The sequence below is a fragment of the Plectropomus leopardus genome, chromosome 23, assembly GCF_008729295.1.
Source record: "Plectropomus leopardus isolate mb chromosome 23, YSFRI_Pleo_2.0, whole genome shotgun sequence".
NCBI classification, from domain to species: domain Eukaryota; kingdom Metazoa; phylum Chordata; class Actinopteri; order Perciformes; family Serranidae; genus Plectropomus; species Plectropomus leopardus.
Genome location: NC_056485.1, coordinates 8743833 through 8768075, shown reverse-complemented (window position 1 = coordinate 8768075; position 24243 = coordinate 8743833). Strand labels below are relative to the sequence as shown.

The 24243-nt window shown below is 41.0% G+C and overlaps 1 protein-coding gene across 1 annotated transcript; it reads left to right on the top strand.

The window, feature by feature from the left end:
• The first annotated feature begins 915 nt into the window (after positions 1 to 915).
• LOC121962412 (transmembrane protein 151A) lies at positions 916 to 19397 on the top strand. Its single transcript, XM_042512667.1, has 7 exons — positions 916 to 984; positions 13879 to 14217; positions 15475 to 15609; positions 15990 to 16129; positions 16222 to 16261; positions 17051 to 17309; positions 17349 to 19397. The coding sequence occupies exons 1-7, from the start codon at positions 916 to 918 to the stop codon at positions 18260 to 18262; spliced, it is 1896 nt and encodes a 631-aa protein (XP_042368601.1). The 3' UTR covers positions 18263 to 19397.
• Positions 19398 to 24243: the final 4846 nt, after the last annotated feature.

Below are 24243 nucleotides of genomic sequence, written 5' to 3'. Positions count from 1 at the left end.
TTCTTTTTTTAAATAAATGTTTGGTTGTGTTTTTTTCTGCATTGTGTACTTTTAATTCTAATATTCTAAGTACATTTCCTTGATCAGAATTACTTTCTTCTACTTGAGTATTTTGACAGGGTAGTATTAGTATTTTTACTTAAGGAATGGACCTGAATACTTATTCACCACTGGGCAGGAGTGCCATGCTTGCCTCAGAGTGTGCGCGTCTGTCTATCTCCACAGGGGAGACTCGCGCTTGTGCGAGCGTGCTCAGGTGTATAGATGGGGGGGTGGGGATGCTGGTGTATGACGTCAAAGGAGACCCAATGCAAGGTGCAAAACAAAGTTGACTAACGACAGCCATCCTCGCCGTCGTTATTGCATTTCGACGCCTTGTTTTTAGCCTCCACTTTTCACGCTCAAATTTAAAATCGCGTATTAGGTTTGTGCTTACGAGCGTCTTCCTTCATTTGTGCAGCTGCTGCTGGTGAAATCCTTGGCCCCGGTTGGCTCTCTTGCGCTGTCGGTCACGCGCGCACACGTGCACATACGCACACTCGCAGCTGAGCATCACGAGAGGCAGAAGCGGCGACGGAGAAATGCTTCGTGAGGGAGGGCGGCGGGCTTTGACTTTGGATGCTTAGTCACATTTTGCTTTGACCGGAGAGGCAAAGGATGGGGCAGGTAGAGGAGAGACGCTGAGCGGGTTTGGAGGGAGAAGACACAGTAAGAAAGCAGGGGGTACCGCGAAACCAGGAGTAGATGATGCTTATTTGCCGCAGGCCCCGCCATCGTGAAATTGGATACCGACTTGCGGCGGATGGGGTGACCGAGCTCGCTGCTCCGCCGGGGAGGTCCCTGCCTTCGGACGTTACCGGGGTGGGAGCTGCCTGTGCCCGGTTCTGAGGAAAGGAAGGAGTGGCAAGAGGGAAAATGCAGACGGAGGAGGAGACGGCCACCGCAGAAGAGCCCATTTTGGAGGAAGGGTCAGGACGAGAGCAGGTAAGGAAGGACATTTTTTTAAGCTTTTCTGTCTCCTTTTACGAGTACACTGCTGTTTATGCTTAAACAGAAATAATCCAGTTAGCTGAAGTTGCGCATATTAAGCCCCTAAAGAACCTGCTTCTATTTCTATGTCATAGCTGGTCGTCCCAAAACAACCCATGACTTCTGCATCACGTATGACATGCTGTATAGACTATGTCGGTCTTTCATTGACAAAAAAAAATGTCTTTGCTGTTTTCGCGAGGAGTCGTTTTCTGTGAAGTCCTTCATGCTTTGCACTAGAGCAAGGACACGGGACAGGACCTTGGCGTTAATATGAATGGAGATGAGACTGTGGTTTAGGTAAACAGAGAGGGGAGGGAACACTAAAATCCCTGTCCAGGGATAAAGCCACAGTATTGATTATGATAACGTCTGTCAAGGCTGCATGATGTGTTACCCCTGAGAGAGATGGTCCTTTTCAGTATAGTAGAGTATAATGTCCATTTACCAGCTGACACCACTGAAATACACTAGAGGGTGACATCACAGTTTAGCCACACACCCACCTTTTAGCCAAAATTACACTGACACAGTGTGAATGGTGAGAACACAGAGTAACACCTCCAAGCTGTAAGCATATTTATTTTCACCAAACACAGTTTTTCAGGGCTTTTCTATTTATAATAGTCGTAACAACCCAGCAGTGTGTTTTCTTTTATGTTTGGCAAACTTCTTGATGTTATGCAAGCCTCCACCATCACCACTACATCTACTATACCTCTCCCGAAGTCCTTTTCTGTAGCCTGAACCATTATAATGAGTCCTTACATGGCAAATTGGCATCTTGTTCAAAGGTTCATGTTTACATACAGTATAAAGCCATGAATATGACTCCCTATTTGAAAGACAGTTTCCAGTACACAACCCTGCTTCCCTGCAATCACACTCACACAATTCATGCAATCCTAAACAATACACCACTTCCTTTATTACTAGTCCAATATTTGGGAAGCAGCATCATGTATTTGTCATCTTTATAATACATAACAAGAGAAACTGAGCAGGCACATAATAAAACATTACGTAAGTCAGTTGCCAGGAAAAAATCCATGGATAACCAATGATCGGGGCACACTGTATTCTCACTAGCATTTCCTGTTGCGCTGCTTAACATGATGGTGAAGGTCTATACACTTTGAGAAGGGGGGTCCAAACTGTTTTGAATGGCCTGCTGCTTCTCACATCATATGAGTTATTTAAAAAATAATTGCAAAGAAATGACACAAATGCCAGTGTTTCATTTTTAAAAAGTATTTAATCTTTCACTGCTCCTGAAAACGGTGGCCTTCTTAATGTTACGCTTCTTTGCACTGGCTATACCTGCTAACTGGCAGGAAAATATCTGGTGTTAGGTCGTTTTTAGTTTGCTTGTCTGCAGTCGGTCAGTGAAAACACAATAGTTGTGGCAGCTCAGTTCTTTCTTGGTGCATGTCTACAAACTGTATGATTGTCCTGCTATCATGAGGTGAATGAAAAAAATGCAGATTGACTTTGCTTGAGTAACCAATATTGTGTTAAATATAAATGATATTTTGAAAGACATGTTGAGGGCTGTCATAAGTCCATGTGAGGCCTACAGTTGGCTCCCTGGCCAGATTCTGGCTTAGAGGAAAAGTGCCGTTTTGTATGCTTGTGGTGTTGTGGTATATAAGGACAGGGCTATACTGCTTAGGAAGAAGTGACCAATGACTTTACTAGTGGAGTTTACTCAGTTTGAGCAGGAAGACCGGCCGTGTTGCGACTTCAAGGTTCAGTGTCTAAGATTTAGGGGCATTTAGTGGCATCCATCTGTGAGGATTTCAGGTTACAACCAGCTGAAACTTCTCCTGGTTAGAATTCCATCATTGGTCAAGAAGTTTTTACTGGGAGCTGAGGTATCTGCACAGGTCTCCTCTCCAAAACATGCAGACCAGGTGATTTAAAAACAATAAGTAAAGCATATTGACCTTACATGTCAGTATTTTTCTGACGCTGTTTAACGCTGATGGGTTTCTAACTATAGTGGCCAACACAAAAATCCAATGGTGATGTCCAGAGTCAGTGTTTGGTTTGTCTGATCTGGGCTTCCGTAGAAAATGGTGATGAACATGATGATCTCCTTAAACAAGGACCCGCTTCCTTTTTTAGATTTAAACAGCTCATTCCAAGTTAACAAAAACACAACAATACTTATTTTTAGGTGATAATACACTGAAGGAAATATACTTATTATATTCCATTTCTGCCAATATATCCCCTTAAACCTTTGAGTGTCAGTGGTGATGGGTTGGTGTCACACATTCTGTTCTGAAGGCTAGGAACTTGGTCTCACCTTAACAACTAATGTATGTAAATGTCAGCTTCAGGGCTGTAACTATTATTTTCACTGTCATTTAATCACACTTTTTATTATTATTTTTTTCTCATATGATTAATTTCTTGTCTGTGAAATGCCACAAGATGGTAAGAAATTCCAATCACATTTTCCCTGAGCTGCAAAAGCAGCAAATCTTCAAATTTAAACATGTGGAACCAGTGAATTATCTGCATTTCATTGTGGCAGCCCTTAAGTCTCTGTCCATTGAATAGTCGATTCATTGGCTAATAGTTTTAGCTTTAATGAGCTTTAAATATCTTGCCCTAGTGGCCTAAAGGCATGATACTCCCATTTTTTAACTGTCTATAAGTGGTATGAGGAGTTTTATTTCATCTTTATTGCCTGAATTTTTTTTACAACACGAAAGACTGACATGACTAACAAATGGCCAATAAAACTGACAGCATTTAGTGTTTGGCAATTGGCTACTGGTTATTTAAAGCCATAGGCACGTAATATGTAGTTTCTAAGCGTGTTAAATGATGCCTTTTACTTTTTTCCACCACTCTCGTCTGTCTCTATCCATGCCTGTGGTGCAGACAGTACAATGTAATGCAATGAATTCAGTCATCTGTTCTCTGCCTCCATTACTCTCTCTTGTCTCGGTCTTCTTCCTGTTTTAGATTTGCCTGTCATGGAGTATACAGCTTCATTCTCCTCTCTCGCTCTCTTTGACTCTCCCTCTCTTAAACATTTGCACACTCGTGTCTCACTTAACTTTATTCACTCTTTGCACAATCACACAAGCATTATCGCAAATGAAGTAGAGCCTCTTGATTAATATTAAAATCACATATTTAATTCATACGTACCTCTATGCACGTATATCTGTCAGCAGAGAGATGTGTGACATCAAACCAAGTGATCCTGATTTCTTTGCACGTTTTGTCAACCAATGACAATACTGCATTCTGCCGCAAAATGTGCACAAACAGCGGTAGGAAAAAAAAACCAATAAAATGCTGTGTGACAAATATTATAGATTTAAAAAAGTCCCTGCCACTTGGAGACGCAAACCCCTGGTAGTCCCATACAGTGCCGAAGGAAACATTGACAAAAGGCCATTTGTGATTAAGAGATTGCAACAGTAATTTTCTATAGAATCATGCAAACCTAAAATGAAGGTGTGCATTCACAAAAAAGTGGACACATTGACACTGTAAATGGGGAATGGCTATTAAATCCAGCATGGAGGCAGGCTGCAATAAAAAAAATGATAACAGCAGCCTGGCTGCCATCATGAAGCAGGCCAACAATATGTAGAACAGCCGTTAGGTTTTCTAATAGAGAATTTATGCACCATGAGATAAATAAGAATTTGCTAAACAAGATAAGGTGATAGGAGGCATAAAACATCACAGGACAGCAGATGTGTTTTGTAAACCACTGGCTTCCTAAGGAGAATTTATTCAAACGATATTCAAAGCCAAAAACACTTGATCTAAAATAACATTTACCAAGTTTTCACCTGTTGTAATCCCTGCTGACTCTAATACACGAAGCAAAATAATGTCTTATAAATCTTAAGTTAAAGTTTAGTTAAACAGCAGATACCTCACATATGCTGATATTCAGTACAACACAACGTGGATGTTGCAGTTAATGTATCACTCTGCTTTACAGATGTTTTGAAATAATTCTTGATTACATTTAATTTAAACTTAATTTCCATCTGCCGCTAATAATGTAGCAGATTGCACTTCTGCTGCAGTCAAATACAAACAAACCTGACAGTGATATATAATATCAGTATGAGATTTGGTATTGTTTTTTCATTTCTTAAACTTGCAGTGCAAAACTTTTGTTTCTATCCTCTTGCAGTGAGAGGAATTGCACAAACACTGTTGAGAGGTGCTTATGACATATGCTGCGGGTGCGCTTTCCACGTCTTCCCTGCTCTCAGGAGTGCTTTTTTCAATGCAAATAAGAGCAAACTTGTATCCCTCATATGGGATTCTTTTTAATCTGGAGGATCCTTTTCAGAAACCTTTCTTGGATGCGTCAGGATTTTCCGTCATAACTTTTGCTATATTTGTAGCTGCTGTTTTGTTGCTATGGTCTCCTTCCCCTTCCTGCCTCCTGAAGTTCTTGCTGGGTGACGTAAAACTCCTCACTTCCGGTGCGCCAGCTAGAAGAGTCGTGACAACTCCGGTATGCTGCAGAATACAGAGAGCTTTCAATGGAAATGATAGGGTTAGACCAGGATCACACCTAGAAAAAGACAGCCGCAGCCCCCCAAGAAACACCATGGCAAAGCACGTCGGGCAAAACAGCGTCTGTGGAGAGGGAGCGCTTGCGGAACCATATAGTCAAATGTGATCAACAGAAAAATACACACCAACTAATCTTCTGTAATTTTCCCCATGCCTCTCCTGGCATGTGGTCTCTCTCTCAAAGACAGTAACCTACATGAAACTGCACAGCACAAGATATGAATTCCCCCTTCTGTCTCGCATAGCTCTCTCCCAGTCCCACAGCTAACTAGCTACCTCGCTTATTTATCACTATCGTAAACTGCATTATACTCTCCAGAGAGATTCACTTGGCTGCTCATGCAACTCCATGCATGTGTTCACCGATTAGTATTTGAGTAACCGGGTGACTTCCATCATAATTGAATACCTAATACTAATATCAGCCTATCATCTGCATTTGCCATTGTTCCAACATTCTTAGCAAATCGATTGGCATTAAAACAGTAGTAAGCTCGCCGCTTGCTTCATTAACTGCCTTCCTGGGCCAAGTGTGAAATTGATTAGAATAGGTTAACTTTTATGAACGTCTAAAAATTGGTTGGAAAATGTGACACATGGCATAAGAGGAATTCATCATAAGGAAACTATGGTTTTGTTGGTGACACATTTCTAGCGCCGTGTTTCGGTTTTATCTGGGTCCTAATCAGCATTGTGTGAACTTGTCTGGCAAGGGCGTGATTGTATCAGACGTTCATTTATGTGTAATTATGTTTTTTTTTACTAATTACTAATCACACAGATGGGCAGTAGAATAGTAGATTGTGTTGCAGGAGTTGCTTGGCAGGTTTATGTGGATGTTTTGGTACTTTATTACACTTGTCACCAATTGCCATCTTTAGTAAAGTAACTGGCATAAATTCAAGCCGACATAAAGGCTGACTGCTGCTTTCAGTTACATTTCATTTATAAATAGGTGACCCACACCTTACCTGCCAATATTTGCTGCTGGTGGATAATTAGTCTCAGCTGAATACACTCTAAAACAAAGAATTTGTAATAGAGTAATGTTGTCTTTTTATCACAATGAGCATACGATGACACATTTCATTTCCTAACACACCAAATGCTTGCGATTTGTTCATTGTTGCAGCAGAGGTAGTAGAAACCTGACTTCCTAAATGAATCCTTCCAGTCGTATCGACATGACACATCATTTTTAACAGTGCACTGCAGGCATCAACAGCACATTTTCCTGTCCTCACTTCCTCACTTCATTTGCCACCCACTTGCTAGGATTGCTAATTATAGCTGCTCCAGTCACACCTAACCAGCTGAATCAGTATGAACAGAGACACAGAGGGAGAGAGAGGAATACACATTTTTATTAGACACCTTAATATATGAAATATCATATCTGCACAGTGTACAAATGTAGAAATTTCTAATGTAATTTTCTGTTTATTGCTAAGTGTTTATTTGTGCAAGACGAGAGGAGGGTTTAGCTTTAGATGAGTGAACAAGTATACACGCAACCAGGCAAATAACTCAGGTGCAAAACAAAGAATACTTCACTGTTTCTTTCTCTTTCAAGGTAACATTTCAATCTGCAAGCCTGAGAAAGACCCAAGGAACATTGTGCAGAATGAAATGTTGCCTTACAAGAAAACTATATGTAGTCTACAGTGTGCAGACTTCTTTTGTGACCTTAAGGGATGTTTAGCTTCATATAGGTAGCACTGTACACAAAACATCACCCTAGATAGTTTTTCTATTGAAGCTTAATGTTGACCATAAGTAAAATGAAACTGTAAGAGCAATAAAGATTCAAATTTGATCCGTGGACACATAAAAATGAAGAGTCTGTAACTGAGCATGTGGCAGAATTGCACCTTAACAGCACCATATTACTGCAAATGCTACTAGACCAGATTATAGAACAATGATTGAATTCAGAGACATTTACCGGCAAAGAAAATCATATTAATGAAAAAGCTCTGTCAACTGCAGTTTCAGTAGAGGCAGGAAATAACTACAGTGTGCACATTGTCTGTAGAATCCAGTGCTCCAATACCTTTTTGGAAAGAAAAGGTGTGTGATACGTGTCCAGAAAATCCTCAAAAAATGTGGTCATGAATCCATGCCAGCTCTGTAGGCTCCTCTTCAGACAGCTGTCCCTAGTGACTGTGGAAGCTTAGGAATATATATAGAATATAGAGACAAAATGTCAGACTATCAGCAGTTTCAGCCCAGACGAACCTTGTCAGATAAATGATGTGTTTGATGCAATGCAGGCGCAGGATTTAAGTTATTAATCAAACATTAATGAAGAATTTGTCATGTAAGTACCACCCTGCATAAACCCTGTTCAAAAGAGCTTGCAAGAAGGGCGGTCCAAACTTCAAATATGACAAAAATGAAAGCTGACACCCTCCAGACTAGGCTGTATAGATTTTTTCTCATAATGATGTCAAGGAGAGTGAGCTTTGCCTTTGATCTTTTGCAGCCTGACGCAAGAGGCAAAGCTCACTAGAGGCAGCTGAAACAGAAAGGGGATCATGAGACAACCTAAAAGCTGCAGAGTTTTGGAAAAGGAGATGATCACTAGAAACTACTTATACAGCCCCAGAGTGCATCCCCATTGGTCACTAGCTGTAGTCACACCTTACAGAGACCTTTGAACTGATCACACCTTGGGATCAGTACAAAGGTCAATTGTCACACACTCCTCCTGTTTGTAGTTGTCACTCAAACTTTCCACACTGGTTCTGATTTACCACGCATCACCTATCATTGTTATTCAGCTGTTATATGTTTTTTGTTTCCTTTCACGGCCATGCACGAGTGAGAAAATGGCTTTAACTAACGTTGCAGACCGCTGGTACAGGCTGTACTGCGGTCACAGTCTTGAATTGTTTCAGTTATTTTTCTTGCCACACACTGAGGTCCAGTATTTCTTTGATCAGACATCTGAAAAATAGTCTCTATACTACTACTAATAATTATTATTATCATTGATATCATAACTCAACAGTGATGTAGACATTAGACTAATTTTCAGATATACTGCAATTATCATTGTTTTTAAGAGAAGATGATGGAATCAAATTATTTAAATAATAATTTGAATAATAATTAACTAAAGGCTCAAGACGGCTATGCAGGAGGCTGCAAGTGCCTCAAAATAAAACTTTATCAAAAGAGGTTGGACTTCCTAAACACTCTATAGCACAAAGATTAATTGCCTCAAAATAATGTATCATTTGGCTTGAAGAAAATAATATAGGATAATGTCTTTCCAAACACATTTAGAGGATGGCAGACTTTTAAAAAACAAACAAATGTGTGTTTGAACAGCATTCAAAATGCATTTAACGGGCCAAACACACTTAAACAAGCTCACCAAACCATGGCATTATATTTGACAAGTTCTGCTTATTTAACATGCTCATCACTTAAGAGTTATAAAGAATTTCTCAGACAACCCGTTCCTCCACAGAGTGAACACAGACTGCCTCTTCACAGGCACACTGGAGGGGATCGCTATTGCCAGTATGTTTGATGATTTTTCTGCCCATAATGCAGATGATTGATGAGCTTGTGTAATGAAAGTAACAACAAAATTGTTTGATTAGTGACAGTAATGGGATTGCTGACTTTAGTGCAGTAACATGTTACATTACTGCATTATAGGCAAATGTAGTGTGATTACAGTAACCTGCTACAACCTACACTGGTTTACTTAAGGATGATTGGAAATGGGGATGCATAGATGGGATATGCAAGATCAATGTCTTTTTAAAAATCTGCTTTCTTTATGAGTTACAGTCATTCAGTTTGAGCAGGCCGCTAATTCAGTTTTTACTGCAACAGCAACCCCTGGGCTTACTTAAAAATGATTCCAGTGAGTTCCACACTGTGGTGTACACAGTGCAAAAAACTGGGGAAAAAGAGAGAACTGGTATTGGGTTGGTTCTTGGTATTGCAGACATACTAAGTTGAAGTATCAGAATCAGTATCAGAATGAGTAGCACATCCCTAAGTAAGGAGGTGTTGGTGGGAGTTGCTTCTGCTCTGTAATAGAGATTCAGTGTCAACAGAACAGCTCAGTCTGCTGTTTAATTTACCATCTAATCATGCTGTATGATGTGTGCATAGTCACTGGAGGTGAAACTTGACCTTCTAACAGCTACGATGCAATAATCAAAATGGCCCCTCTCTCTGTGCCAACATTATTTAGAGTCGACGATGGACAGAGAGCTGATATTTCCCAGTACATCAGAAAAACAGTTTAGCCTGGACTTTACTTTGTGTGGCATCTCTGTCGGACCACTAGTTTCCGGGCTGCGTCTCTCAGTGCCAAAACATTTTAGCAGATCTGCGTGAGAGAGAACTGCTCGTATTGACAAATAGTGATTGGCATAAGTGCATACAGGAATAATTTGACTCCTGTCTTGGGGCTGATTTTCCTCTCAGCGGGCTCACACCAGCTGCAAAGACTTGATGAAAATGTCAGCTGAGACCCATGTGGGTTCTTTTTTATTGCTAGAATATCTTCTATTTTGGCAGCATTTATTTGTACAAGGTAAGAGGAAAAGGACAGGAGGGAACTGGAGCCAGGAAGACAAAATGAGACAGACGGAGAGGAAGGTCAGGAGAGGAACGAGCAGGATGGATTTTGGCAGAGGAGTTCCCTGGAGAAAGGTGCAGTCGGTCATTGCTGCCTTCTCTTTAGCCCCCCCCCCCCCCATCTCTTTCTGCTTCCCCTCGTACTTGCATTCATAAAAAGTTCATGACCGTTCCTCTGTCTCTCTCATGCTCCTCACCCCTCTGTCTCTCACTCTACACTTTTAGCCCAATCAATCCACTTAGAGACAGCCTTTCAGAGAGGATGTAACAGAGGAGACGTGGGGGGTGAGGACGAAGGGGTGGAGGGACTGAGGTTGGGATTGGAGAGTAAATGCTCAGGAGGTGGGAGGGAAGATTCGGGGAAGGAGGAAGAAGATTACGTAAGGACAAGGAAGGAGGATGTGGAGAGAAAAGGCAAACAAAGCACAAAAAAAATTTTTGGGATGTGCAGTTGCATGGTTTGGGGGGCTTTTGCAGAATGATGATGGACTAGTGGAGTGTTGGTGCCCTTCATGCTGCCTTTCACTACTTGCCCTTGACGTACAGTAGCTAAAAAAATGAAAGGCAGAGTGTGTGTGTGTCGCAGCCAGCCAAATATGCTAGTGGATAGCAAATTGTGGCTGCATTAAAGGAGTGAGGGGGGCGGGCGATGTGCTGACAGGACAGGCAGACTTGGCTGAGAGGAGGAGAGGACACTGGTGTCATCCCATCTTTTTTTTTTTTGTCATCTCCTTTGTTGCTCTTTGTCGCATTCAGTACCACACAGATCATAGCAACATGGAGAGGGCACATGAAAGTATAGACACAAACACACAAAGAAGTACACGACTGTGTTCTCTCTCTGTTTTTATGCTTCTGTGATATACAACATACATAATACACAAGCTTTTTTTTCTCCTTTTGGCACAATCTTTCTCTCCCTCCCTTGTTCACACACACAAATTGAAGCAGCACTGCTACGCTGCTGATGTTGGACTGGAGTCAGTTAGCCAGAGAACAGTCTAGAAGTATCGTTCCCATCTAAATTATTCACATACACTTCGCTGGCTGCATTACAATGCCGAGAACGTGCATGGCGGCGTGTGCGTGGATAAAGACAGACAGCAAGAGAGAAAAGAGGCACATTAGAGCATCTATGTCTGTGGATCTAATGCACACGTGCATGTTTGAGTGCACTGTAATATGATGTCTTTGCAGTGCGAATGAGGCTGTGTCAAAGTGTGCACTTAGAGAGGCATAAACAGTGTGTGTGTGTGTGTGTGTGTGTGTGTGTGTGTGTGTGTGTGTGTGTGTGTGTGCAGGCGTGCGTGTGTGTGTGTGTGCAGGCGTGCGTGTGTGTCTAATATGCAGCACTTATCCTATGATGGGCAAGGGGCGGTTTAATGCACTCCTTTGTTCAAGACCTCAGCTTACACACTTGATCTGAAATACAACCCTGTTTACCAAACAGGGAGATTATGATTATTAAAAAGTCACTTTGGGATGGGGGGTGGGGGGGTCACCAGTTATTCAAAATCTGTGTTGCTTTCCTGACAATCATTTGGGAAATATGGATGTATTATGATTTATTTATTTGTTTGTTTGTTTCACAATTTTTAAATTGATATTTAAATAAATAAATTGATGTATTTAAATACAGAGGTAAAAATTAGGTCTATTTAATCATTGACGTTTTTATTTGTGATTAATTGCAGAATTCCAATAGTTTATTGTGATTAATCACATTTCTTTATTGCATGTTTTCAATTCCATTATATTTTATTACAAAACAGTTTTGAAGTCCAAATTGATGAGATAAAGCAATTCTTATCAGCTTTTCTTGATTAAAAATTAAATGACAGCGTTAAAAATGACAGCAAAAAACTGCATGGGGCTAGTATAAAGTGGGCATGTCTTCTAAGGGGAGACTCATGGGTACCCACAGAACCCATTTTCATACAGATATCTTCAGGTCAGTGGTCAAGGGACCCCTGTGAAATGTCCATGCTGTTTTTCCATCACCAAAATTTAGCTGAACTTTGGGGTGTTATTAGGCCCCTTCCTGAGAAGCAAGACACGATACCACTAGATTCCTTAGGTCTTGATACCGGTATCATCACTCTAGCTTTAAAATTTAGCCCAGTACTGCTGCTTGGAGACAGAAATGTCAGCCAGTGATAAATGTGTTTAAAAGAATAATGCATCATGCACAGACCTTTATTACACTGCAATTAACGCATTAACACTGTCAGCCCTTGTGACAATAGATTTCCACTTTTATTCTGACAGTCTCTGAGTAAAGTGACATCTGTATCAAGAAAAACAAAGCTGAAGAGGGATATAAAAATGACGGCTGGTCTGATGACAACAACCTACAGTTGCTCTAATAGCAACTTGAATTCAAGCCAGGCAAACATTTATTCCCTGCTCCATCAGCAAACTTTCTGGCACTGCTGGTACACAGCCTGCTCTGAACCCCGGGTCTGGGTTTTGCACCGGCTAAATTTGAGTTACCAAAGCCTTTACTAGAGCCTCTACTCCGTAGCTTCCACCCGTTCTTCTCCCAGCGAATAGTCTCCCATCAGCAGGGAGTAAGGTGGAGGGCCTGCGGGGTGCATAAGTTTGGTAATTCTTTCCTTATTTGTGATCTGATGAAAGGAATGAGACAGAGGGAGCAGATCAAGGGGCTTAGTGAATCAGTGTGCCTTGTGCACCTCTCCCATGGATTATATTTTACCCATTTTAAATACAAAAAAAGAATGAATACATCAGTGTATGGGAACACTGCAGGGACAACTAAATGTAGCAGTTGTATATTTTAGTGAGTAAGTAAGCAAAGTTAATTCGGTATAGTATCTTTCACTGTGCAGCACCCACCCATCACTTTTTTTGGTTAAGCGTGCAAAACTAACTGAAAAAATTTTGTAAACCTAATCTTAACCCTCAACATTAAAACCACAGATGACTTCACTTACCTGTACATTTACGCAGAGATGATTTGTTATCTCACTGCTGGCACAACTGCATCCTCAACTAGACTTCCCTGCAGGTTTTCACATGGATTTTTCCTGACTGTCGATAAAGTCTCAAATTGATCATCATAATGTGTCCAATAACAAAAATCTACTTAGTCAAGAGGTCTGTATTTTGATATAAATGTAGTATCTTGCATTAATAGACTCACTGCAGCCCAAATAGGCTCACAAGGCAGACTATCAATTTCCACTTATATGCTGAAGGTGTGAGCCCAAATATACAAATTATAGGAAAACATGAATAGCATATTCCTGTACACCCTCTCACATAACATACATCTAATAAATAAATATTGTATTTGTGCATTATTCAGTCCAGTTCGCATTATTTTCCAAACTTTAGAAATAAAACAAGTCCATTTTATTACATTCCAATGTGTCCAATTCTCATTCTGATCAAAATTATTCAGGAATTTTATTCGGCCTTCTTAAAAAGGTGCACACAGTTTATCATAGAAAGTAAAAATATGCACTTTAAGCACAGGCTAACACGGCTGAGATGGTTATGACGTTTACTAAAGCGTGCACTGCTATGTCCTACAAAACCATACCCATCTGGGTGAAATGACAAGCCTTTTGGGAGTCCTATTTATTAATGACTTCCTCAGAGAGGTGTCAGTAACATCTTAACATCTCTTGTCTCCCTTTCTCTCCACAGCAACGGCCAGTCCAGCAGTCTCTGGCCTCCTCCCTGTGTCGGGAGTCCCATTGGAAGTGCCTCCTCCTGACCCTCCTCATGTACGGCTGCTTTGCCACGCTGGCCTGGTGTGCTCTCTGTCGCGTACCCGTTCTCGGCTCCTCCTCCATACCTCTCGGTGCTGACGACGAAGCAACCTCGGCGGCTTACTATAATGGCATCCTGCCCCTGGACAGTCCGTGCTCCAGCGGCTATGTCTACATCCCCCTGGCCTTCCTGGCAATGCTGTATGTGGTTTACTTGGTGGAGTGCTGGCACTGCTTCTCAAAGACAGCGATGCTGGCTCATGCTGAATTCCAGGTGTGTGAAAATCAGTTTCAGCATTAAATTTAGCGTTGAGCAAGGACTTAAAAAAAAACGCCTTCATCCAACAGACGGTGGAGTCAACTGCTGCAATAGGAGTCTCAAAATTGTTGTGTGTAGGGTTCCTGCAGATCCTTAAAAAGTCTTAAGAGGAATTGAATTCATTCATCTAAACATAAGGCCTTAATTGGTATTACAGTTACTTAAATTAATCTTTCAAAAGTCTTCAACATGCTCAGACATTAAAAGTAGGACTTTATAAATAGTTTTCTCTGACATTGAATTAGTAATATCAATTTTGTTTTGGTTAATTGTTTAATAAATTCTACTTCTGTTGGTAATCCAAATAGATAGTTTTATGATAAATGTGAAATGAAATGTCTTTTTTTTATGACATAATAAACATTTAGGCAAAACAAAATTGTCTTCTTCAATTTCGGTTATTAAAAAAATGGTCTTAAACTTAATTCCCAGTGGCATTAAAAAGCTTTTAAAAGTCTTAAATCTAACTTGCTTTTAGCTGCAGGAACCCTGGGTGTGTGACCTTGAGCTGAACAACAGATTCTGTTTACTCACTGAAACATATTCTGTATGATGGTGTCAGCAAAATGCTTTAAAATAAAGAGGTTACATGAATTATATTATTGTAATATATTAAATGTCTGCACAGACAGTTGCAGCTTCGTCAGAAATTTCAAGAGAACTCTTAACTCTGAATTTCCAACTGTCCCAAAATAACTCTTGCCCACTCATATGGAAATGAGATGACTGGGGGGCATCAGTCTATCTTTTGTCTATTCTGGTCTGCTCTGTCTATTATCAGGAATTCCAGGAGCACATTGCTCCAAAAGCACAGTGGTTATTGTTCATCTTCACTATATGCCACTGCCAAAAACAAAATGTTTTTTACATTAGTCCAGACGGTCAGGGGCACATGTCCTATGATTAAGACAGCTCTAAACAGCGATTAAAAAAAACAAATCATAACACCATGAACAAACCTCGGCTGGGCCTGACGTGCACCAGATTGCACAGACTTAACTATGCTGTCTGCAAATAATGGGAACTTAATTGTTCTGCTTGTGCTGCTATTGCAAGACCTGCTCAGGCAATGTTATGTTTGAATTTTAGATTGTTCATCCACACTTTTAACAGGCTGTTAAAAAAATAAATGTTTACAGAATATGTTTTTAGGTGTAGAAATTTACATTTAAACGTGACATTAATTAAACGATTTCATTATTTCTGACACAGGAAGTGTATGAGCGTGTGCAGAGGCTTCAGCAGGCTACACCCTGCATTTGGTGGAAGGCCATCAGCTATCACTATGTGAGGAGGACCAGACAGGTGACAAGATACCGCAACGGAGATGCATATACGACCACACAGGTGAGTTACGGTAATGCCTCTTAACTTACATACTAACAGTTTGTCTCACATTCACTCCTTTTTTAAATACTGTTAATGGCTACACTGCAAAACTTTAGCTATGATGAGTTATGAACTCTTAAAATCACTGCTACGCAAATCTTAATTTCTCCTAGTGAAATATTGCGGGGTTGTGTGCTAACAGCTGTGTGCAGTAAGACAAACATTCTGTCTAGTAACCATGCTTTATAGATGTTGAAATGTATTGAAATGTGAAAACTTCTTTCCAATAACTGTATTCTTACGTTCTCAAACATCCCATCTGTTCTCTTCCATTTTTCCCCGTTCTCCCTCCATCACACTCTTTCCTTTCATCTATGCCACGATCCTTCCTCCATCAGGTCTACCATGAGCGAGTGAACACTCACGCCTCCAGCTCAGAGTTTGACTATGCTCGCTATGGTGTCAAGGATGTATCAAAGGAGCTGCTGGACTTGCAACTGCACCCTGCTGTTCGCCTCCGTTTCACAAAGTGTTTCAGGTTGGACACACACTGCTGTTCAAAAGAAATGTTTGGGAAGATTATTATTTTGCGGGGTAAGCGTGTTATTAACTACTTTTTGTGCTCTTTAGTTTTTCCAGTGCACGTGCTGAAGCTGCCTACCTCACTCAGGTAAGATATAAGGAAATAATATATTTAATAGAGTTAATTCTGTTCTGCTCTATCAGTGTTATTATTTATATGTTTTATCTATGCAATGTGAAAAAATGAGGACAGATGCTGATTGACTGTGATTATGCTATGGTATCAAAAATTTTTACTAGCTAAACGGCCTAAAACCTGTAAAAATAAATGTACTTACCGTAACCAAAACATAAAAACATTCAATGAAAAAAGAAAACATTGAAAAAGCGACAGCTACTGCTTTGGCTTTAGTGGTGTTATGCCATGGTGTACCTGTGCTGTAGGTAGCAAATTTTCAAGGGACGTCATCCATCTGTCACTCAAAGCAATCACGGCCTTAATGTGCATAACTTGAATGGTGAGATTTCGCTGTCTGAAATGACAACTGTTGCTGGCTGATTGAGAAGTAGCTAGCTAGCTGATTGTCTCCAGCTGCCTTTTAATTTACAGCCAACTATTTTTTGTAATGAGAACTCTGTAAAAGGGTCCCTTATTGTGTACTTGAAGGCAGGCAAAATGTTAGCCACCACACCAAGTGATTCTCCACATAGAAAACAAGGAATAAAGAGGGAACAATGTTCTGACGGGCCAGGTTTGGCCTCCAGAATTTGGGGTAATAAAACACACTGGGTGTGCTGATTGTGAATAGCATTTTTCTTTACATAAATTGTTAAACCACAAACTAATGTTGTTAGTTAAAGATATGCTCCTTGGCTTTAAGAGTCACACATTGTCAGTTGTTTTGGTGCTAATTCTAACATTTTCTGTTATTCTAAGCGAGCGCGCTTCTTCGGGGAGAACGAGGGCCTTGACGACTACATGGAGGCCAGGGAGGGAATGCACTTGAAGAACGTGGATTTCCGCGAACACATCCTGGCGTTCCCAGATCCTGCTCACCAGCCCTGGTTTTCTAGGCACAGGGTGTTCTGGCTGGCGTCTGCCTTCCTCCTGTCGTGGCCACTGCGGGTAGTGTCAGAATATCGCACGGCATATGTCCACTACCATGTGGAGAAGCTGTTCGGGGAGGACGAGGATGGTGGTGGAGGAGGAGGCGGTGGAGGAGGGCCAGGAGGAGGAGGAAGAGGGGACGGGGTTGAAGGAGGGACTGAGAATGGAATCCATCCAGGAGGAATCGGGATTGGAATTGGCCTAAATGGGACGAGTTACAGAGCGATCTCTCGGGTCAACACAGTGGACATGACAGAATTGGAGTGGCACATCCGCTGTAACCAACAGATGGTCCCGAGCTACTCTGAAGCCCTCCTTATGGACTTGGACGTAAGCGGGGGGACAAACCCTACGGCCTCTACGCCCATCTCTGGGCCTACAGTCTCCACCCCTAGCCAGGGGCCCAACCCACCTCCTCTAGCTCTGCCTGTTGTGTTTAACTCAGCTTACCTCCTCCAGAGCTGCCCGCGATGCAGGAGGACCACGTCGAGTTCCAGTCTTCCCTCCAGGCTAAGGGCCCCAATGGGAACCACAGCCCTCCTGAACGCTACCGTGGCAGGGATCAGAGCAGCAGGGCAGGGAGGTGGAGGTATAGGAGGAAGGCTGGTGCTCAGTCGGAGCGGATTCTCCCTAGGGAGACTTGGAGGAGGGCGCCAGAACAGCCTGTTTCACTCAAGAAGCATGGGAGGAGGGCTGGGAGGAAGTAGGGAAGATGGAGGAGGAGGAGGGGGTAGTGGAGGAGGATTCCTTGGGTTAGGTTCAAGACAGGACAACGAGGAGACCAGAGGAGTGCTGGAAGGAGAAGGGGATGAGGACGAGGAAGAGGAGCAGGCGGAGGAGGAGGAGGTGAGGAGAAGGGAACAGGGAAGAGGAGGCAGAGAGAGGGACGAAGAAGCAGAGCAAGAGAGTGGAGGGGCTGTCGAGTTGAGGGACAGTGATGGAGGAGTGAGGGATCGTCCTCCATCCTACCAGGACGCATTCTTCTTTCCTGTCCTCATTATACACGGAGAGGAGAGCTGCCACGCTGGAGACGACATGTGACGCTCCCAAAAAACAAATGCGTTAAGAACAAGGAAGTCTGGGCAGAGGCCGAGGGAGATGAAAGAACGCACTGAACACAAAGAAAAGGTTGGATCAGAGAAAAAGCGGGTGAGGGAAAATGAAATATGATAGACCCACGGACTGAATAAAATGAGAACAGAATGATTTTGAAAGAAAGAGTCGTTTCATGGCAGCCGCGTAAAGAAGAAAGGATTCAGTCAGAACAAAGTATGAGAGGTAAGAACAGCAGTGTGATAGACCGAAGAAGGGAAAAGGGGGGAAGATGAAAAAAGGATAGCTAGAGTGTAAAGGGATAAGAGGATGTACTGTAAGAGCGGAAGACAAATGACAAACAGATAGCAAGTGAACTGCGACAAGAGATTTGAACAGATGCAGTGCCTACTGTAAAAAAACAGGAAACACTGATTCAGAAAGAGATGAGAGCTGATAGGGAGTGCAGCACAGAGATAGTATGGAGTCTGAAAACATGAGTGAAGGCAAGAAAATGTTTGCAATTGTAGAGCCACACAGAGATCGTGTGAGAGAGAGGATATAATTGGGAGGAACAGAAAGACTGAAAATACGGGGATGTCTATTTTCAGATATATCTATGCAAGAATGGTAGTGGGCGGAGGAACAAGTCTAAAGATAGCAGATTGGAGAGCAGTGGAGAGACTCTAAACCAGATGAGTGGTAGTAGTTATTTCTCAAAAAGACACAGAAGTTGAGGAATTGCAAAAGATATTTTGATGGCTTGTTACTTTGGTTTTGCTAAAATCAACATATCTAGAGGCGGACTAAAAATATGGCTCATCAAAGGGATAGTTTGGGTTTTTTTTAAGTGTTGTTGTACAAGGTACTTGTTCATAGTCAGTGTATTACATACAGTAGATGTAGAGGAGTACCTGCATGGGAGCTAAAGTATAGCAATGTAACTTAATGCTTCGAAGGAGTGGAAACTGCAAAATGTGTTTTAGCCACTTAAAAAAAAGCCCAACCTAAAAAAATCCATTTTGGTTGAAGTGTGCACTATATTTAGAATATGTTTTCAATGCTTGCTGCAACCTTGCTGTCAGACAGCACTTTTCTATGCTCTCTTCAGAGCCACCAGACTCTGTTGACAAAATCAGCAACTTTACCTCAGAGAGCAAGGGAGTTTTTGGTCTAACGCTGTCTCAACTGCTTAGTTTCTTTGTGTTGTTGTGTAACTTTGGTGAACAGTCACACAATAAAAAATGCACTAACCAATCAAGGCAGCAGTAGACCAAAATAAATATATATATATAATATATAATATTGTAAATATAGTTTACACTTCAACTGATATTTATATTTATTTTATTTTTTAGGTAGCTTCAATATGTTTTGCTGCTGACTCCTCAACAGCAGAAGATTTCTTGGTACTCCTGCCTGCGTTTTCAAACCGGGGGCGTGCCAGCTGCCATCTACTGTATTTAATACAATGACTATAAATAAATATCTCATACAGCCCAACTTCAAATCTGAACTATCTCTCTCAGAACATAAAACACAGAAAGAGGAAAAATATTCTAAATATTTCAGATAGGAAAGGAAGCAGATGGGATAAAAAAGTACTACAAAGTATAATACAGAGAAGGAATGGAAGAGGAACAATGCTTTATATAGGTAAAATGTGGGAATAAATGGCAAGTGTGGAGAGTAGAAAATCCAAGAGTATTGGAGCGCAGCACAGAAACAATAGACAAAGAGCAGAAGTATAATACGAACCTGACCATGACAGACCAGACCCCCTTAATCTTGTTTTCCATTTGACAGATCCCTGAAAGAAAACAAATCAGAGTTATCAAAAAGATCAACCCAAGAGGAGGAGAGAAAAAAGGAAATATGGGATTAATTACAAAGATGGAAACATCCTCTGAGCAGCAATTCTGACCTTGAATCTAATCATACGTTCAAAAACTTCCCCAAGTAACTTTTTTAAAAACAGATCCTGAGGATAAAATAGGTCATACTCAATTCTTTTAAGATTCACAGTATGACTTCACATTGCGTTTGGCTAGCAACCGTAACAGTAATAAAAGAGGGGAAACATTGATTTCCTCCCTCCTCTCTTCATGCATCCTCTTACTGCTCACTTCCCCATTAGCTTCCGCACCACTCTCCACCCATTACTGAAAAGAAGCTGATAGAAAAAATACTTCTCGGCTCCTCTTCTCTCATGCTGCTCTCCATTTTGTCCATTTTGACCTCTTCTGCTCACCTTCTTCCTTCCTCACCCCTCTTTGCACCGAAAAACCATATGTTACAAGTGCGGAGGTGTAATTCTGAGCAACACATTGCTTTTTTAAAAAAAAGACAAGTTGGGTGCAACGCCTTTTTCTTGCAATTAACACATTTTGTGTCATAAGTGAACTGAGAGGGTGTTGTACCAAAATAGATTCAGTGCATCCATCCACTCCCTCCTCTATTCCTCTGGCATCTTCTCTCTTCCGCTCGTCTTTTTAAAGTGGTGGTTATGTGATACACCTCGCTCTGAAACCTCGGATCAGATTTCATCTCAGCTTATTCCACATATCACATCTCCTCTGGGCAGATTTCTCCTCTCGGATCAGATTGTATTAACCAGATATTTCCCACTTTATATAAAGTTTTTTATGACCTCTTACTATTTTGTGTATGTATGTTGTCAAAGCAGCAGAATGAACAAATAATGTGAATACTTCGATAGAGTAGCAAAAGACGAAATTGGCCTTTTAAGATACTGAAAGGTGATTTTCACACAAAGATGTTTAGCGAATTTCCACCAGTTATGCCTGTGTAGTCGTGCTCTCGTTTCAAACATTTGTACACAGAGATAGGCTTGCACAAGATGGAGAAAAATATTACAATAACCAATAAAACTGTCCTCCATAACAATATAATATATATCACAATACTCTATGGCATGAAAAATCACCTCTTTATCTCATTTATGTCAGTAATTTTGGACTGCATGGGAAGAACAACTTGTCGAGCTCAGCTGACATTCTCCTAATAAAAAAAAAAAAAAACAGGAAGAAATCACATTTTTGATTGCTTTGTGCAGACAACAAAATTGCTAAAGAGTTTTACAATTTTAAAGATCACTGATCAAAAATGCCCAGCCCTGTGTTAGAATAAGTCTGGCCAGTTTGTGCCGTGCTGCTACCTCCTCCTCTTGAAGAAATACCTGCAAATAAGTAACAGCTCTCTGAAATATCGCCTCACTGTAAAATGTGTCAAAGGTAGCCGGCATAGAGATGCATGTCACTTAATAACAGCTATTGTGCAGGAGCTACTAATAGTCATGTAGCAAAATATGTTTGCTATTGCAAAAAGCAGCGATCCGTGATCAATCAACACAAATTTAGATACGTGAAGACAAGAGCGTGGACAAGAATCCACAGGGATTAACTCTCTGTCCTACTTGGTGAGTTGGTATGTTCGCGTGGAGGATCAGTCCAGGGAGAGACAATTGGCACAGACAACACAACCATGAGTGCATATATTTTACAAAGCACACTAAACCTGCTACAGTAGCAAGAAGCAGTTAGAGTAGTTAGCTGAACATTTCTTAACCTTTCCTGCATAGTGCCCTTCAGAGGTCACCTTGGCTACTTTGTGATGTTGGAAGGGTCTCCCTCGTTCTCTATCGGCTTACTAACGATACTGAAAAGCACACTTAAAGAATGAAGTGAAATCTCTTACATGAAGAGTTTCCTGATTATAGAGCAAACATGATACACTTCATAACCAACCGAGGTAATGGACATGTTATTGAACACAAATTCGGATGCTGTGACAACAAACCTGGGTTCAGCAGAGACAGCAGGGAATGTTCTTTCATTGAAACTTTCTGTAAGGATAAAGTAGAGCACGAGAGCTGACCTGGTTTGGTGTACGGGACACACACACACACTCTGACACATATTCACACACACCAATTCTGGCTCACACTTCTTCGGTAGCTTTTGGGGGACATTAAGCTAAAAGTGGGTGCAAGGAAACAAACGGACAGAATAATCAATGAAGGGAAAACGACGAAAAGCAACAAGGATGATTGTTTCGAAATGACTGGAGAACTGGAACAAAGACTTGCTAAAAAAGCTGCTGAAGGGAAGAAAATGTGAGATTAAAAGACGATTATTTTTACAGCTATTTATCATTATCTCAGTCTCTTGACTTGTGGATAAAATTGTCTCTATTAATGTCCCTTAACGAAAAAGAAGCACTAAAAAAAGCACTGACCACACTTCTGTGTTAATTTGATTGCTTTCACAGATTTCCAATCACTCAGATTATTTGTATGTATTTTCAGTCATACAGCCAGTCAGCCACTCAAATTTGAAACATTTATATCTGAAAGTTTTGCCACTAAAAGTGACAAAACAAGAAAGTACAATTCAGTCTGTTATTTGCTACTTTTTTATATCATCTGCATACTTGAGTAGACATTATTTCAGGTTGTTTAAGTGATGTCTAAAATCCAAATGCCTTTGTAAGCTTCAGAAATTTCTCATGTCTCAGCAGTTTTTTTTAATTTGTGTTTTTTTTTTAATTTTTTGTAAAACACAATGCTCTTGGCTTCCCAAGGAGCTTTGATCGCAGAGCCTCCGGTTCTGAATTGCGTAGGGTGCTTGGACCCAGTTATACTTGCTTGCAAGTCTAGTTCATGTATTTGTTTTAAACAGCCAAGTGTATTTCACTCATATGTGTTGTTGACTGGATATTTATACTGTGTTTTATTATCAGAGTGTGTCAAAAGTGTGTCCTCAGCCGCTTCAGGTGTGCCAAGAGAACTTTGTGCCCATGATGTCTTACACAAAACACACACTCATGCGCGCTTGCATGTTTAGTCACAGCAGTGAAACAGCCATTATAACAGCTTATTTTAGACTAGAGTGACATTAATCCAATACCTATAATAGCCCCCCACATGTGCAGTCTTAACACTCACACATACACAGAAAGCATGGAACTGTCCTGCTATGTTGCCTTTGTGTCCGATGTTGCCAACTTTTTTGCTCAGGATTTCAGTTTATGCTGCATTCCTGTGTCAACACGAGCTGTCTTTATTCACACATAAACATCCATCATGCCAAAGCAAAAGAAAAGCATCACAGAGAAAATGCCTGAGGTTACACACTTGCACATAGACAAAAGCAGCTGGTACAGGTGATCCACACAGTGTGTATATTGATCTGTGCTGTTGGACTGCTGCAGCACCAAACATTGACACAAAGTGACGAAAAGGGTGGATTTACTCTGGAGCAAAAATAATAGATGCCTATCAAGTGATTTTTATCTGCAAAATGCAGAGGTGCAGCTCATTTGTAAACCTGCTCAGAATGTGTCTTATATGTTGTGGTGGGTTTGGTGGGTTTGGTTAAACCTGGAAAGCTGTATTTCTTGTCCACTAGGTGGTAGCAAAGCCTTATATGTGGTGACGACTGAGATGTGTGGTACTGTATTTAGAGGGTAAACCAACAGTAAATCAAACAGGGTAGAAAACTGCTGCTGTCCTGCTCTCTGTGGGTTGAGTGGTAATTTGCTATTTTTCAGCTTGAACCTGTTTTCCTGTTGAGCCAGAATGAATCAGCAGGCAGAAGTGAAACAGGCTGCAGTGTAACCACTTGGGGCAGTTGTACACTGTGCATCTACTAAAAGTGCTTGTTTTTGCCACTTTAGATTGTTTTTTTGTGTCTGACAACTTATGTTAAGGGTCCCTACAGAGATAGACCTTTTTGTAAAGGAGTAACATCCATTTTTTTAATATTAGAAACAGCCCTGAAATTGCAATTGCCAAACCCCCCGGACTTCATTTAATAAACAGTAATTTTGTAGTTGTAAAACATGCTTCATCTAAAGTCAGCAGAAACAAAATAAAACTCACATAAAACGTCTAGGTGGTCTTTAGGTTTTAACAATCACCAACTCTGATTTGGTAGAAGTAGCCCTTAATTCAGTCAGTAAGATGTGAA

Excerpts from the sequence above, each read along its gene's own strand:
- LOC121962412 (XM_042512667.1), top strand. The coding sequence starts at position 916 with ATGCAGACGGAGGAGGAGACGGCCACCGCAGAAGAGCCCATTTTGGAG. Across the intron at positions 14,218-15,474 it reads TGGCTCATGCTGAATTCCAG|GAAGTGTATGAGCGTGTGCA; the intron begins GTGTGTGAAAAT and ends TTTCTGACACAG. Across the intron at positions 16,262-17,050 it reads AAGCTGCCTACCTCACTCAG|CGAGCGCGCTTCTTCGGGGA; the intron begins GTAAGATATAAG and ends TGTTATTCTAAG.